Raw genomic sequence first — 17,619 nt, 5'->3', positions numbered from 1 at the left:
AGCCCAAATGGCGTTTTCCCATCTGCACCTAGTTAGGCTACTAGCGCCCTACCTGTCAATGGTGGACCACTGGAGACTAGTGTGGCCTGGTGTCATTGGCTGTGGATGGCGGTGAGGAAACAGATGAGTTTTGTCTGCCATGAAAATTGTTGTTGCTGTTTTACCATTTTTATGGTAAGCTGCCATGAGCCAGCTATTCCGAGAGTGACAGCCAATAAACAATAAACAAACAAATAAATGGAACGAATGAATGAATGAATGAATGAATGAATGAATGAATGAATGAATGAATAAAAGGGATTAGTTCCCTTAGTTGAAATGCTTGTTTGTGCATGTGTGGACTCTGTGGAATTCATCCCTGCTTTAGTCTTTCCCTTCCTTCATACCTACCATCCCCAGGACCTGTCCCCAAATCTCCGGGAATTATCATTATTTCATTTACAGGCTGCCCCTCCCAAGAAGTGGCAGAGGAATGGGAAGGCGACTGTAAGCCGCTTTGAGCCTCCTTCGGGTAGGGAAAAGCGGCATATAAGAACCAACTCTTCTTCTTCTTCTTCTAACGATCTCCTAATCCTTTTTGAAAGGGGGAGGGCTTAAATTTCTTGCAGTCTTCAGGGTTGTAGGCAACCAAATGTGTGTGCTATTTTGTTTAATGTTCATTTCTGTAGGTGGCTCTGAAATACAGTTTTGTTTACATTGAGACACAAAATACTTTTAATCTACACAAGGCAGTAAGTATGGCCTAAATTTTAAAAACACAAAAACACTATTTTTCAAGGACATAAATTCTCAATGATTGCTTGACTTATACGCTGGTCAGCTGCACAAAATAAATCATTCAATAAAATACATTTGTAAACAGTTAACGTATTTTCGGTGAGGAGCAGCACCATTTTATATTACTATTTAGCATTTCTACATAGTTGATTATTACTCTCTTTTCATTTGTTTTTTTTAAAGGGAGCTGATAGGAAATGGGGATATCAGTGCTGAAAATGGTTCCACTCTCAAGGCTTCAGCTTTGGAATTCTGGCTTAACAAGGTGGAGTGGAAAAGACCAGTGTGGCAGGAAGAACTGAAGATGCAGGAACAGTGGGTGGAAAAAGTGCTTAAGGAGAAATGTACTGGGCCACATATGCAAGAATTAGCAGAGGGAGGAGAACTCTGAGATCTGTGTAAAATGTGAGAAAGGTAAATTTGCATGACGGACTGGTTTAACTGGCTAACTGGGAGAGAAACGGAAGCGGCAGGCTAACAACAACTCACAGAAAACAGCTTATGTCCTTTGGCGGAACCTTTCTTGCTTTAGGTGATAAGAAACAGCATCAGACAGGACGAGCCTCTCCTTGGGGCATGAGAGATGCTTGCTTCCTGATGCAACATTGTCAGGGCTTTCATAATGCTCCCATTATGCCACAGAAATCCTCTGTATTCAGAGCTGTAGTCCCTGGAGTTATAATTAGCCACCTGGCTGGAAAGGAAGAATTAAGCTTATGGGCTGCAAAAAGGGCCTGTAAACATTGACAGATACCCGAACAAAGAACAGTTCTGAGAAAAACTAGAAAAACATAAATAAAATGTCATGTGACAGTCTGAACATTACACTGAATAAAGTCTTACAAAGGCAATGTAAGAAATAAGGTCAGCCTGAACAGTTGTAAAGCATATGTGGATTTAAAAACCCATAAAATTAATACTGTACTCTTAATTACAGGAAAGCACAACTGACAGCTTAAAAGTAGCTCTCTGAAAGGAATCCCACAATTACTTCTGAACTCCCCCCAATGCTTTAGTTGACTAAGACCACCCTGTCCCCATCCTCTGTCCTCCCCCCAATTTCTCTAGTAGTCATCTACAGCACCCCAGAGGACCTGTGGATATTTCTAGACTGCTGTCTGTATCGGAATCCAATGCTGGGTCAGTAGACATCGAAGACACGTCATTGCCAGAGGATGAGGAAGACGGGTGCCGAGAGCTGCTGATCACTGCTGCACCTGTGCTATGAGGAACAAAGGAGCAAGTCAGCAACAGAGAGCCTGGCTTCCTTCAAGGCTTACACTTGGCAGGCATTTTGTACTGGCCACTCAAGGCTCCAACGCCTGCTTAAACTTAATCCTGTTTACCGCATCCCATTAGATATAGAGAACTAGACAGGACCCCTCGCCCCGACTCTAAAAAACCAAAAAGAAACCATTTGCATGGAATATTTTATCCTCTGGAATAATCAGTGGAATGCTTCTTAACACATTGTAATGGTGCTGAATTCCTGCCAAATGCTTCCTAATTAACCATGCAAGACAGGCCGAGGCTGGTCCAACCTCAGAAGCTAAGCAGGGTCAGCCCTGGGCCCATTCCGCACACATAGGATAATGCACTTTCAATGTGCTTTGGCAGCTGGATTTTCCTGTGCAGATCAGGAAGATCTACTTCTAAAGTGCATCAGAAGTGCATTATCTGTTGTGTGCAGAATAGGCCCCGGTTAGTCCTTGGATGGGAGACCCCCATGGAGATCCTGGGTTGCTACACAGAGGCTGGTCTTTGCCTTGGAAGCTCCATGGTGTTGCCATAATTTGTCTGAGACTGGATGACATTTCCCATCCCTCCTAGTTTACTATTTCCGGATGCTGTGGACCTGCTGCAGATCTCTCCACATGCTACCGCGAGGTGATCACCCAAGCAGCCATCTCTGGCCTGTGTTTGGAACTACCAACCAGGAAGCCCAGCCTCCCATGAGCCACAGCTTTCTACAAACATCTCACAAATATTAGGGGGGGAAACTTCTCCAAAGACCAGGTATTCACTGAACATGCTCACTGCCCCCCAGGAGCCAGAAGGAGGCAGTCGATGAGGAGTACTGGCCTTCTGGCGCCCTTAACAATGCCGTAACACTGGGGGAGGCTGAGGCCAAGGGAATCGGGCCCCATGTCCCCAATCACTAAGACTTTCCTGTGCCCTCACCACTGTCTTCTTGTGCAACACTGGAGCAAAGGTCCGAAAGGCCCCCAGATGTGCCTATTCCCCGATGGCCCTTTGAGCAGCAAAATGGAAAATAAAGACACAGTCCACATGGGCACATGATCCCAGCCCAAATCTCCCCTCAACTCTCTCCCAGAGCCAGGATGAGGACCTCCAACAACTCAGCATCAGGACACAATTTGCACCTTCTCACCAGGCCTGAAAACCACAGTTGTGGCAGCTACAGCTCAAGGCTGGGGAGGATGAGAGCCACAGGGCAAGTTATGGCCATTTCAAACTGTGGGCAATCGTTTAGAACAGGGGTCGCCAATCCCCGGTCAGCGGACCGGTACTGGGCCACGAAGGCTTCGGTGCCGGGCTGGCAGCAACCGTACCTGCCTCTTCCCCCCCCCGCCCCCCGCTGCAAGAATCTCGCCAGGCCCAGAGTGAAGCAGCCGCTTCACTTGCGGCCCGGCTAGCTTCTTGCTGTGAGAGTGGGCAGAAGAGGCAGGCGTGGCCTCCGGCTTGCCAGCGGACGCTAACACGCATGCGCGGAGCTGCTGCGCATGCGCGTTAGCGCCCACTGCTGGCGAAAAATGCACGCTCAGAGCTGCCGCATGCATGGCTATTCTTTGCGTGCGCGTTAGCACCACCTGCTGGCAAAAACGTGTATGCGCGTGGCCGTCCCGGCAGCTTTCCCTCAACCCCGGAGGCAGTCCTCAACCGGAAAAAGGTTGGGGACCGCTAGTTTAGAATATGGGAGTGGGGGGCACTTCTGTAAACCGCTCAGGGAGCAGTATAAATAAAACAGTAAGGCTAAGGGGGGTGGGCTGAGTCCAGGATAGAAACAGGGGCCAACAATTGGCCCCTTGGCTCAAGACTGACAAGCGGAGGGCCAATCGGAAGGCGTGAAGTGCCTTCTGATAGGGCCTTTACCAGGACAGACCAGAGTTCCATCCAGTCGGAAGCTTCAAAGCACCTCCCGACCCGCCCACCCAACCCAGCCAGGGGCAATCTGAATACATCACTGCCAGTCTGCTCCTGACCACCACAGGGGAAGGAGGTCAGTAGGGCTGCCAAGGGGGATGAGAACAGAGGCTTGGACAGGCTGCACCAATCCCTTTTCACCCCAAGGCTGTCCTAACTGTCATGTCCAACTGCAAACTGCCTCAGAACCCTGACAGAGCTGGCTGGAGAGTGCTCTCCCTCCCCCCTCACTTCAGGTCTGCTGCGAAGGAGCCTTTAACAGCCCCTGACTGAGGGGAGGGAGGCGTTTCCGAGAGGAACGCAGAGGAGCCTCAGGGCATGGGGGTGGGCATTCCTTTTTTGGGGGGGGAATTTCTCCTTCTGCCAAATGGCTGACAGGGAGGCCACAGAAAAGCCCCTTCTCACTTAAAATACTTCTCTGGCCGGGGGTTAGACACAGCCAAGCCATGTGTATTTCTTCTTTGCAACTCTCTGCAGATTTGAGGCCACTGCACAGCGTTGTTCTGCAGACAAAACTGGAGATTTTGTCGAGTTTCTTTTGTCTCCTGTTTCATCTGCACAACAACCCTGTGCAGTAGGCCTCAAGTCTTTCAATTCAACAACAACCTGTGTGGGAGGCCTTAAATGTTTCTTCTCTACCTCAACCCTGTCCAAAGTAGACCTTTCTGCCTGGGGGGCTGATCTTTATACTCTGCAGGTGAGCTGTAATTCCAGGAGCTCTCCAGGCCCCACCTGGAGGCTGGCTACCCCTGGGTTGGAAATATTCCTGGAGGTTTGGAGGTGGGATTTCAAAATCGTACAATGCCTCAGAGTCCAGTCTTCGAGGAGGCCGTGGGTGCGCTTCTGGGCCCGGGGGAGGCCTTCCCCCCAACCCCAAAAGCATACCTAGTGCCTGTTGTATTTACAAGTATAACGGGCTTGGTCCCTAGTACTTAATAATGTAGTAAAACCTCCAGCCACCCAATTTGGTCTCTATTATACAGACCTAGAGCTACTTCTGAGCCTTGGTCCGTCCAGGTCACTTTGCCTACTCTGATTGTTGGTGGCTCTCCGATATGGCGCCCACATGCACCATGGCACTTGTGGCATTTTGCTTGCTTCCCCGTGAGGCTTCCAGGGAGAGGGTGGCAGCCTGAGCCTCAGAACGCATTTTCCCCCAGCTGCTGGGCATGAAAATAGAGCAGACGTGCTGTGCAGGCTCGCTGGGTCTCTTTCCTGCAATGAATTCTACTTCCTCCAAAGAATAAAAATGTTTGCTGGGATGGTTTGGCTGCCTCCCAACAAAATGCAGGTATGGACTAGCCAAATAACTTGGTCTGGGAAGTTAGACCGCTCCTTCCCAAAGCTACCCTAAAAACTTGACCTGCCTGTTGCCACAAGGAGACGTGCCGCCTGGATCTGTTCGTACTTCTAAATCCACCTGCTGCTTCCATACAAAAGGTGCAATCAGGAACTCAAGAGGAATCAGAGACGCACAACAAACGGACTGGAGCAAGTCTTCCCTTCATTGCTTTTGTTAGTGTCAACCAGAGCAACAGGGCTGTTATTGTAACCAACCTAAAGGAGGTGGCTGTCCACGTATGACCCCATTCTTGGTTCTCTCTTCCAACTCCATGACTTCCTTGTAAATCAATTCTGAAAATGTATTAGATGTGTCATTACTTGCACATTTCAAACAAGCCAGAAAAACACTCTTGAATGAGCACTAAGTTAACAGTTTTGAAGACATGCAACTCTGGGGATCAAGCAAGTTGAAAGAATTAAGTGCATTCCTTGCGTTAAGTAAGGCACCTCTTTCACACTACTAAACCCATATCCAGCCTGTGCTGAGGCAGCTGCATTGGTTGCCAGTTGAATTCTGGATCAATTACAATATTCTGGCTTTGAGCCTTAAGGTCATCTGCGATCTGGGCCCAGCATACTTGGGGGATGGTCTTACTCCCTATGCCCCTTGCAAGGCGCTTCGCTCTGCTAAAACCAACAGGTTGGTGATTCCTGGCTTATGTGAGGTTCACCTGGCCTCGACATCATCAGGACCTCCTCTCCACCCGCCAGTAGTGGGAGGGGGGGAAGTTGAGTTGCCGTCCTTTGCCATGCCGGTAATATTGGTAACGTTATTATTGCTTTAATGGGGTTTTAATGGGGATTCTGGGACGCTGTTACCCGCCACGAGCCGCAAGGGAGTGGTGGGAAATAAATCTAATAATAATACTAAAAAACAACACCATCTCCACTCCATGGCCAGGATGGAAGCCCGGCTGGCATGGGTTGAGAACCAAAGCTTCCTCCAAGTATGCCAGGAGTTGGTCCGCTGTGGCCCTTTCAACTACCTTACCCAGGAACACAACATGAGAAACTGGGCGGTAGCTGGCGGGGTCCCACAGGTCCAGCAATGGCAAGCCTCTACTGAAAAGGTGATCCTCCTTCAGCACCCCTGGGATAGGGAGAGGGTGATGATCTCAACCTCATCCTATCCACTGATCTGTTTTGATCAACCATGATAGACAGGGATCCATGGGGCAGGTGGTCGCCCTCACTGACCCTAGCAACTTGTCCACTTCGGCTATTAGCTCAATTTCTAACATGGCTAATAAAGATGACTGAAGTTCGCTTTGGCATCTTAAAATAACATGTTCAACATAGCAAAGGCTTTAGCAATTGCACTGCCTAGCCTCTCCTCTGGAAGAGGAAATATTACTCTCACCTTTCCATTCTTCTATTGTGTGCTCTCGTTCATCTAACTGCTTGTCAGGTATCTTTGGAGGAGGCTGGGAACAGGACAGAACAGAACCGTTCAGACTGAATACAGGTAGTACATGTCACTTTAAATAAAAGCTAGCTCTTGCTTGATTTCAAAATAACCAGGAACCTGGGACTGCCCTTGAAAACAAGCTACAGCTGGTTCAGAATGAAGCTGTGTCCACTGTGTGGGGCTAAGCATTGTATACTTAGAACCTCTGAATCCCATAACCAGGAGGCAAGATCAGGACCTTGGCCTTTGTGCCCTGTGGTTGACCCTCCAGAGGAACTGATAGGCCTCGGTGTGAGACAGGATGTTGGACTAGACGGACCACAAATACAATCCAACAGGGCTCTTCTTCTGTGCCTGGTTTGTGGAGAGATGAGTTGCTGCATCACACTTAGTGTGGTTCCGAGCCAGTGAAGTTAGAACCCAAGAACTGTCACAGGAGTGTGCTAACCATGTCTTCCTGCAAAACAGGTACCCTCAAGGGAGGCTTGCACAGTTTAGAAGCACAGCTGTAACTGAACTGGCCAGGGGTCGTAGAATCATAGAGTTGGAAGGGGCCATACAGGCCATCTAGTCCAACCCCCTGCTCAACGCAGGATCAGCCCAAAGCATCCTAAAGCATCCAAGAAAAGTGTGTATCCAACCTTTGCTTGAAGACTGCTAGTGAGGGGTTTCCTCACCACGGATGGGGAACCCTCACCAAGGGGTTTCCTCCTCCAGGGATGGGGAACTCTGCTGGGTGGGAGAGGCTGAGAGTCCTTATTTTATTTACTTACTAGCTGGAGCAAGGAGCAGCGAAGGAGTTACGAGCTGGCGTTTTGCTCCGTATGAAGCTTATTTTGACTTTGAATAACTGAATAGCTGAAGGCTGCAGGCTGCAAGGGTTCCAAGTTTCAGTAAAGATAAGTTTAATTAAGACCTTCTTTGTTGATTTAACTTGTCAGTTATCTCTTCTGATATGGGATCTACTAAATGCAGAAGGGAGGCAGAGGGACATTCTCCCCCGGCTTCTAAACAGCTGAAAATTGGAAACTTTTTTCCTGTTCAAGTTCCTACCTCTAACAGATATTCCACTCTATCTGATCTGCCTGATATTAATGACTCAAGAATTATTTCCACAGGATCCCAGGAATGTCGTAATGACAATAATAATTTGAATTCTACGCAGCTTCCAGTTGAAAACTCAGTTTCCAACTTTAATTCTGCTGAGGAGCTGGAGACAATGGCTAATATTTTACATCTTATTGCAAAAACTGTGGAGCTTTTATATAATAAACTAGATTTGCTTCATTCCAAGATAGACACTTTAATTATTAAAGCACCAGGCTCGCATGATGGTGTGTCCTCAAGGAGCGATAGCCTTAAGGTCTTCAGATAACAAGGCTAATAATGACTCTCACCTTGTTCCCTGCAAAGTTGTTTTACTATTTGTCATTACAATGGGAAACATATTCCATGGAATAGCAAACGAATGACGATCAGACATCTGAGTGCGTTGTTAAGTATTTCTCAAGTTGACTTAACATCAGTAGAAGTTTTGAATAAGTACAATCAAATTCAAAAGGTTCTGCTTACTTTTAAAGGACCAAACATACCATATTGGCTACTACGATGTAAATCTTTCCTAGCATCACAAGGAATTTTTCCTGTTCGAGTATTTAGAAATGAGTTGGTACAGCCGCTTTTGTCAAAACTCAAAAATTTGGCACAATTTAAGCTTAATAAAAAACACCACAAACGGGATGTGAGACACAGTTGTTCTTATAAAAGAGGGGATGGAGAGGCCATAGATAGACCTTCAGCCCCCCTCATTGACCTTAATGCCTCTTCAGTCTCCATGGCCATAGAATCATAAAATCATAGAGTTGGTAGGGGCCATACAGGCCATCTAGTCCAACCCCCTGCTCAACGCAGTAATCCTGCCCTAAGCATCCTAAAGCATCCAAGAAAAGTGCGTATCCAACCTTTGCTTGAAGACTTCCAGTGAGGGGGAGCTCACCACCTCCTTAGGCAGCCTATTCCACTGCTGAAATACTCTTACTGTGAAAAACTTTTGTTTCTGCTCGGGGCTGTAGTGTAATCAATTATTGCATGTGTTCACCTGAGGTATTAGCCAATGTTAAGTCCTTTGTCATTGGCACGCGAACAGAAAGTGACCACCTTACACTAGAAGGGAACCGCCCTGAGCCCCCGGGGAGGGCGGTATATAAATATAATAAATAAATAAATAGAATTGGTATTATGTCATCAAGAAGGTCACCTTGCCAGTGGCCTCAGTCAAATTGACCAGGACTCTGGGATTATATTAAAAAGGATTACATGGTCCCGCCAAATTGAGGAGAATCTTCTTCTGGCTCTAGATACAGAACCTTTTTCAAGACTCAGAACAAAGCTGGCTAATGCACACTCATATGAGGAGGCCATCTTGGTATACACACAGTTGATTTATTTGCTTGGCCCCTTGGCTAAGCCTGTTTCCTCCTCCTGTTCTAAACCTTCATCTTGGTTTGACCCAGAGTGTCATAAGGAGAAGAAAAGATTAAAGTCTCTTTTAGAGTATCCCGCATCTCTAATGACTCAGACCTGTTGAAAAATTATTTTGCACAGAAAAAGTATTTTCAAGTTATTACTGAGACCAAAAAAAGGCATTTTTTGAAAATAAATAGGAACACCTGTTATGAGCCCTAAAATATAACAACTCCAAAACTTTTTGGAATTCGATTGCTGGCCGGTTTGGCTCTAAGTCTGATTGCCCTTCTTCTAATATCTCACCCCAAATCTGGACTGGCCATTATTGTGCTATCTTTAATGTTCCATCCACAGCATCCACAGTATCCAAAGAACTTGGATACAGTACCATCTAGTATCCCCAACTGGCCTCCGGTGAGTTCCAATGAAATCTTGGAGTTAACGGATGAATTAAAAGTACGTAAATCCCCTGGACCAGATGGCCTTCCTGCTGAGATCCTGAAAAATTTCTCTTCCTGGTGGTCCCTCCCCCTTGCCAACCTGTTTACTCTTATAGATCACTTTGGAATAATTCCAGATTCATGGCTCAATTCAATGATCATCCCAATTTTTAAAAAAGGTAATCCAAACCTTCCTGAAAATTTTCGCCCAATTAGTCTACTTTCTATAGTGGGCAAACTTTATGCAAAACACCTCGAACGGCAGCTTAGTTCGTGGATGCACTCTTCAGGAATTATTGGCCCAGAACAAATTGGTTTTTCCAAGGGAAAATCCACTTTAGATCATTGTTTGCTTTTAGATTCTTTAGCCACAAAATACATGAGTCTCGGAACAAAAAAACTATTTGTTGCATTCATAGATCTGAAAAATGCCTTTGACTCAGTCCCAAGGAAGGCCCTTTGGGAAAAACTGAAGCATCTTAATATTGACCCACGCTTACTGTTTCTACTCAGGAAACTCCATACTGGCACTGCATGTCAAATTAAATATTCTGCTCAGGGCCACTTAACTGCCAAAGTGCCTGTTACGAAAGGAGTGAAACAAGGCTGTGTTCTTGCCCCACATCTTTTTAATTTGTATTCGTCTGACTTGGTCCAGAATTTTGATCAGATCAATGGGCACCCTCCAAAGGCTGGCTCCCGTGCAATACCCCTGTTATTATATGCAGATGACACAGCCATCCTCTCGTACTCAAGAGTTGGTCTTATAAGATTTCTTAAGTGTTTTTACTCATATTGTCAGCGCAACTCTTTACTGATCAATTTCTTGAAATCTAAAATTCTAGTTTTTTCTAAGAGTTGGACTCCAAGGAAATGGATGTTGGGTAGCAAGACAATTGACCAAGTAAAAAAAATTAGTTACTTAGGCATTACATTCAATTATAACCTTAAATGGTCTACCCACCGGGATCGGTCTTTGAATTTAGCTAAGTGTTCCTCAGCTCAAATTAAACGTTTTTATTTTTTGGAAGGCAACCAATTTGTCCCAGCGGCCATAAGAATCTTTAATGCTAAAACTTTATCCCAGTTGTTTTATGGTATTCCAATTTGGGCAAAGGCTTTAAATAGGAAGATAGAAGGGATTCAGGGAACCTTCTTTTGCCAAATTCTTGGTGCTCCCATGTGTGTACCCTATAATGTGCTGTGTGCTGAGCTTGGCCAACATTTTTTAGAAACCAAGGCTTGGCTGATAATTTTTAAATTTTGGCTTAAAATACTTTTCAGAGTGGAGTCGCATAGCATACTCATTTACTTAAACTTGGACCCATAATGCAGCTCATGGTTTCTCAGTATTGAAGCTAAAATTGTAGAACTTGGATTTTCAACAGATTTTTTCCTTATGTTTAAATGAGTCTGAAATTTTTTAATTTTTGAAACAAAGATTAGTGGCAGCCGAACAGTCCAAAAGGTTTCCAGGACAACCCTGTGTATGTTCTCCTGTTGCTCTGGAGATTTGATTAAATCGAGGGGAAATTGTTAATTATTTTTATAATCTTACTAGTCCAGCCCTTCGTAGAGTTTTCATGCTGGCAAGAATGAGTTGTCTTCCCTCAAGCATCCTTGCATGTCCCAAGGAGGGAAAGATTGTGTCCGTGTTCTGCGAACTGTCCCGATTCAACCTCACATATTACCGTATTTGCCGGCGTATAAGACGACTGGCATATAAGACGACCCCCCAACATTTCCACTCAAAATATAGAGTTTGTTATACACTCGGCGTATAAGACTACCCCCTCTTCCACACACCAAATAAAAAAGAAAAGAAAGCAAGAAACTATGCTCGGATTAGTGATTACCTCCCTTCCCCCCCAAAAGGTGAGAGTCATTCTCTCTCAGAACCGGCGCCTCTGTGCATTGAACTGAAACAGCTTCCTCTGCAAACTGCAAACAGAGGGAGAGAGCAAGCGAGCGGAGGGCTGTGCGCCAGGCTGGCCGCGTGTGCTCTCTTCCTGAATGGGGGCAGCTTCAAAACACCAGAAACCGCGGGAGGGGAGCAGAGGCTGGTACCTCCCCCCCTCCCCAGCATCCTCCTCCTTTCCACTCCTTTGCCACTGGCTCACCCAGCCGGCCCATCGGGAGCTCTCTCTCTCTCCCCCCTCCCGCTTCAGAGTATTTTGTGGGAGGGAGGGCCCGTTGCTGCCATGGCAAGGTGGAGCGTGCACGTAGGCACAAGTTTGGCGGGCCCAGCGAGTTCCGAGCCGGGAGGAGTTCACAAGACAGCAGCAGAGTTGGTGAGCCCAGTGGGGGGGGGGGAGCGCCGCCTCCGCCATGCCTCCGCCTCCACCTCGGCGTCCCTTAATTCTGGTCACCTTAAACTATGGGCACTGGGCGAGCATCGGGAGGCCACTATGGGCAGCTATGTCTATCCCAACTGAAGTGCACCCGGCGTATAAGTGCACCCCACTTGGAGGCATGTTTTTTAGGGGTAAAAAGTCATCTTATACGCCGGCAAATACGGTATTTTAGATAGTGAACTTCATGTGAGTCTTCGCAGAAAACTTCTGGATCCTCTACTTTGTCCCAGAGGTCTAGTAAATGATGAAGCTACACTCCAGTTTCTGCTTAATGATCTTTCTGCAGAGACCACATTGTGTGTAGCTGAATTTTTAATGGCTGTTTATCGAGTTGGAATTAAGATGTTTTAATCAGTTGATTTTATTTTAGTCTATAATATTAGCTTATTTTACTCTATTATAATTTTATCCTGCTTGGTTGTACTTGCCTCTTATTGTTATGCCAATAAAGTTGTTTATATATATATATATATATATATATATATATATATATATATATATATATATATATATATAGAGCCTCTTGTGGCGCAGAGTGGTAAGGCAGCCGCCTGAAAGCTTTGCTCATGAGGTTGGGAGTTCGATCCCAGCAGCCGGCTCAAGGTTGACTCAGCCTTCCATCCTTCCGAGGTCGGTAAAATGAGTACCCAGCTTGCTGCTGGGGGGTAAACGGTCATGACTGGGGAAGGTACTGGCAAACCACCCCGTATTGAGTCTGCCATGAAAACGCTAGAGGGCGTCACCCCAAGGGTCAGACATGACTCGGTGCTTGCACAGGGGATACCTTTACCTTTTTATATATATATTTTTATATATATATATATGCTAGCCAAGGTCTGGAAAGGCCTTGGTGTGCCTTTTCGACTGGCAGCCCATTTCCCCTGCCGAGTAATCAGCGTCAAGAGTAGCTGAGAAGAAAAGCCAGAGTATCAAAATTGACACCTCCAAAGGCTTGCCTATCCCAAACTGCTGAAGATTAGATCTTTTCCTCACCAGCTTGGGAAGACTATTTCAGATTCCCAGAGTTGCAATTGAAAAGGTTCAAGCCCAGGCTACAACCAGTTAATGAAATTGGGCATTACAAGCAGGTTCAGCTTCTGAGGAACAAGGGTCCCAAGTCACAAAGGGCTTTAAAGGTTAAAATCAATGGAGTGTGGAAGAGGGGACAGCTAACCCAAGCAGCAGCTGCTGCCTCAATCCAGGCTCTGCAGAGACAGCATCTAACCCTCCTGAGCAGAGTCAGCCAGTGTGGTGGTTAGAGTGTTGAACTGTGATTGGTGAGAGCTAAGTTCGAACCCCCACTGTGCCATGGGAATGTGCTACACCTTGGGCCAATCAGTCTCTCAGCACTACCAGCCTCACGTGGTCAATGATGTGGAGGAGGGAAACATGCTCTTGTCAGCTGCTTTAGGCCCCTAATGAGGAGAAAGGGAGGACAGAAATGAAGTAAATAAATTGGCGTTTACTGCCTCTGTGTGCAAAGGTTTCCTTTAGTCATCATGGCTGGTAGCCACTGACAGACCTTTCTTCCATGAATCTGGCTAACTCCCTTTTAAAGCCATCTATTCCTGTGGCCATCACAACATCCTCTGGCAGCGAACTCCACATTTTAATCACTCCTTACATAAAGAAGTATTTCCATTAGTCCATCATGTCTTTACTGCTCAGCCACATGGGAGTAAACAATTGGTATGAGAGCACCCATCTGCTCTCTGATGCAAATGACAGGACAGATGCACAATGGCACCAGTGGGGGCTAACAGAACCTAAGCTTTAGAACATCCACATCTTCAAATTTAGAAGGGTAGAAGGCTACAAGGACAGTGAAAACTGCATTCAAAATGTTACATGTTTACCTCCATTTAGTCTAGTATAACAATGTAAAATGAGCCTCTTGTGGCGCAGAGTGGTAAGGCAGCAGACATGCAGTCTGAAAGCTCTGCCCATGAGTCTGGGTGTTCAATCCCAGCAGCCGGCTCAAGATTGACTCAGCCTTCCATCCTTCCGAGGTCAGTAAAATGAGGACCCAGCTTGCTGCTGGGGGGTAAACGGTAATCATAGAATCATAGAATCATAGAGTTGGAAGGGGCCATACAGGCCATCTAGTCCAACCCCCTGCTCAACGCAGGATTAGCCCTAAGCATCCTAAAGCATCCAAGAAAAGTGTGTATCCAACCTTTGCTTGAAGACTTCCAGTGAGGGGGCGCTCACCACCTCCTTAGGCAGCCTATTCCACTGCTGAACTACTCTGACTGTGAAAAACTTTTTCCTGATATCTAGCCTATATCGTTGTACTTGAAGTTTAAACCCATTACTGCGTGTCCTTTCCTCTGCAGCCAGCAGAAAAAGCATCCTGCCCTCCTCCAAGTGACAACCTTTCAAATACTTAAAGAGGGCTATCATGTCCCCTCTCAACCTCCTTTTCTCCAGGCTGAACATTCCCAAGTCCCTCAACCTATCTTCATAGGGCTTGGTCCCTTGGCCCCAGATCATCTTCGTTGCTCTCCTCTGTACCCTTTCAATTTTATCGATGTCCTTCTTGAAGTGAGGCCTCCAGAACTGCACACAGTATTCCAGGTGTGGTCTCATGTTTAGTTTACAATCCACAAGTACCCCAAGGTCTCGTTCACACACAGTGCTACCTAGAAGCGTATCCCCCATCCAGTAGGCATGCTTTTCATTTTTCTGACCCAGATGCAGAACTTTACACTTATCTTTATTAAATTGCATCTTGTTCTCATTTGCCCATTTTTCCATTGTGTTCAGATCTCGTTGAACTCTGTCTCTATCTTCCGGAGTATTTGCCAGTCCTCCCAATTTGGTGTCATCTGCAAACTTGATGAGTAGTCCCTCCACCCCCTCATCTAGATCATTAATAAATATGTTAAAAAGTACCGGGCCGAGCACCGAGCCCTGAGGTACCCCGCTACTCACCTCTCTCCAGTCTGATGAAACACCATTGACAACAACTCGTTGAGTGCGGTTCTCTAACCAATTCCCTATCCACCTAACTATCTGAAAATCCAGATTGCAGTCCTTCAACTTATCCATCAGAACATCATGGGGAACCTTGTCAAAAGCTTTACTAAAATCCAAGTAAATGACATCAACCGAATTTCCTCGATCCAGCAAACCTGTTACTTGGTCAAAAAAGGAAACTAGGTTGGTCTGGCAGGACCTGTTGGAGACAAATCCATGCTGACTTCCTTGGATCACCAAATTATCCACCAGATGTTTGCAGATCACTCCCTTTAATATCTGTTCCATTATCTTCCCCACAACGGAGGTCAGACTCACTGGTCTGTAGTTTCCCGGGTCATCCTTCCTCCCTTTTTTGAAGATCGGAATAACGTTTGCTCTTTTCCAGTCCTCCGGGACATCTCCAGTCCTTAAAGAGGTTCCGAAGATGATGGACAAGGGCTGTGCAAGTTCTCTGGAAAGTTCTTTGAGTACTCTCGGGTGCATTTCATCTGGACCAGGGGATTTGAACTCATCCAGTGCAGCTAAATGCCTCTCGACAACCTCTCTATCCATGTTAACCTGCCACCCAGACACTATCCTTTGGCTACAGCCATCGCTAGTGATGACTAGCCATCTCTAGTAATGACTGGGGAAGGCACTGGCAAACCACCCCGTATTGAGTCTGCCATGAAAACGCTAGAGGGCGTCATCCTAAGGGTGAGACCTGGCCCGGTGCTTGCACAGGGGATACCTTTACCTTTAACAATGTAATATATATGATAGAGAGAGTTTAGAAACTATGTAAAATTTTAATGGGTATTAAAAAGCTTTAAAATTCTGTCAGATTGAAAATACCACTGGAAAATCTAAAGTACCTATAAAATGAAAACATTTAAGCTTTAATATTTATTTTACAAAATCTAGCAATCTAAACATTTGCAAGTTTGCATCAAGTTTGCAGATGACACCAAATTGGGAGGACTGGCAAATACTCCAGAATAGCGATCCTTAACCTGTAGGTGGGGAACCACACGTGTTCCGTCGGCTAATTGGAGGTGGGCCACGAAGGACGCCTTTACCCCCCTCCCCCTCCCCTCTACCTCATCAACGAGACAGAGGGCACACACTTCCAGGCGCAGAGCTCCACGCCTGCACCCGCTGGCATGCTGACGCCTGGAAGTCCCAGAGCTTAGAAGCGCTCGCTTGAATGCCGACACCAGTGCCTTCCTCCCCCGCAGCAGCCACCCCGCCTTCCTGAGCTGAAGCCTCGCCCCGGCTTCCCCGCCCCCCCCCCCGGAAGTCCCAGCGCTTAGAAGTTGCCTGGGCTTCTCCGCCTCCCTGCTTCACTGGCAAGGCATGCACTGGCGGCTCGGAGCAGCTGAGGCTCAGCTTCTCAAGAGAGTTCGGAGAAAAGCAGGCAAGATGGGAAAGGGAGCTCATTCCCGGTACAGCAGCGGGAGAGAGCGAGGGGAGCAGCCGGCGGCAGCTCATGCAAAAACAGCAACCGCAAATTTGTTGGATGAGTTCTCGTCAGGAGGGGCAGGTGGGCGGGCAAGTGGTGCGGGGCTGGGGGAGGCAGCTGGAGAGGGCATGGCTTCGACTCTCCACTTTCTGATGTCTCTGCAGTCCCAGAGTGTGGCTGGAAGGGAGAGAGGCACCCCCCCCCTTCTCACCGCATGCCAGCCCGAGGAGGGAAGACTATGGCTCAGGCCTCAGCTGGAGTTTATGTGAAAGGCATTTAGGAGGGAATGGGTGGCAGGGGGAAGAGGTGCCATGGTAATTAAACGAACCCACACACACATACACACGCAGCGAGGCAGGGGGAGAGTGTTCCCTCACCCAATCTGCAAAGAGATGTGGCTCTTTGCAGAGTGGAACAGAATTTTCCTCTTCTCGTCTCCCTGAGATTCTCCTAGAAGGAGAATTCTTTATCCTTGATATGTGTTGACCAAAATGTCATCTCTGGGCACCAGCTCACCAGCATGGGGGTGGGAGGTCAGCAGGGCTTGGCTCTGTTCCTTGCCTTCCTTCACCATGATGCTTAGGGCTCTTTAAACACACTTTGCTACTTTCTGGTAAATGAATTCACCAAATAGTGCCTCCTCTTGCAACAAAGCAGTTCAGGCCTTTGCTATGAACCCCCATTCTTCTCTCCCCCCCCCAAAAAAAAGAAATTGTAGAAAATATCCCCCCCCCGGGCCTCGGTAAAATTGTCAAGCGTTGAGTGGTCCCCGGTGACAAAAAAGGTTGGGGACCACTGCTCCAGAAGATAGAGACAGAGTTCAACGAGATCTGAACACAATGGAAAAATGGACAAATAAGAACAAGATGCAATTTAATAAAGATAAGTGTAAAGTTCTGCATCTGGGTCAGAAAAATGAAAAGCATGCCTACTGGATGGGGGATGCACTTCTAGGTAACACTGTGTGTGAACGAGATCTTGGGGTACTTGTGGATTGTAAACTAAACATGAGCAGGCAGTGTGATGCAGTGGTAATCACAAGATGTCAAAATCACAAGATGTCATAGTCCCATTGTATACGGCACTGGTCAGACCACACCTGGAGTACTGTGTGCAGTTCTGGAGGCCTCACTTGAAGAAGGACGTAGATAAAATTGAAAGGGTACAGAGGAGAGCGACGAGGATGATCTGGGGCCAAGGGACCAAGCCCTATGAAGATAGGTTGAGGGACTTGGGAATGTT

At 46.8% G+C, this 17,619-nt stretch overlaps 1 protein-coding gene across 16 annotated transcripts in view; it reads right to left on the bottom strand.

Moving 5' to 3' along the window:
• Positions 1-632: 632 nt before the first annotated feature.
• The window catches only part of MAPK8 (mitogen-activated protein kinase 8), an 85,372-nt gene continuing 68,385 nt past the window's right edge, over positions 633-17,619 (bottom strand). For all 16 annotated transcript variants that reach the window (XM_077350970.1, XM_077350980.1, XM_077350979.1 and 13 more), the window contains 3 exons: positions 6,647-6,710; positions 5,500-5,577; positions 633-1,994 (listed from right to left, as the gene is read on the bottom strand). In XM_077350970.1, the coding sequence (XP_077207085.1) occupies positions 1,849-1,994; positions 5,500-5,577; positions 6,647-6,710 (288 nt within the window). In that variant the 3' untranslated portion in view covers positions 633-1,848. The remainder of the gene's footprint in view (positions 1,995-5,499; positions 5,578-6,646; positions 6,711-17,619) is intronic.

Source organism: Paroedura picta, chromosome 8 (genome assembly GCF_049243985.1).
Source record: "Paroedura picta isolate Pp20150507F chromosome 8, Ppicta_v3.0, whole genome shotgun sequence".
NCBI classification, from domain to species: Eukaryota; Metazoa; Chordata; class Lepidosauria; order Squamata; family Gekkonidae; genus Paroedura; species Paroedura picta.
This window is presented reverse-complemented; position numbering and strand designations above follow the sequence as displayed.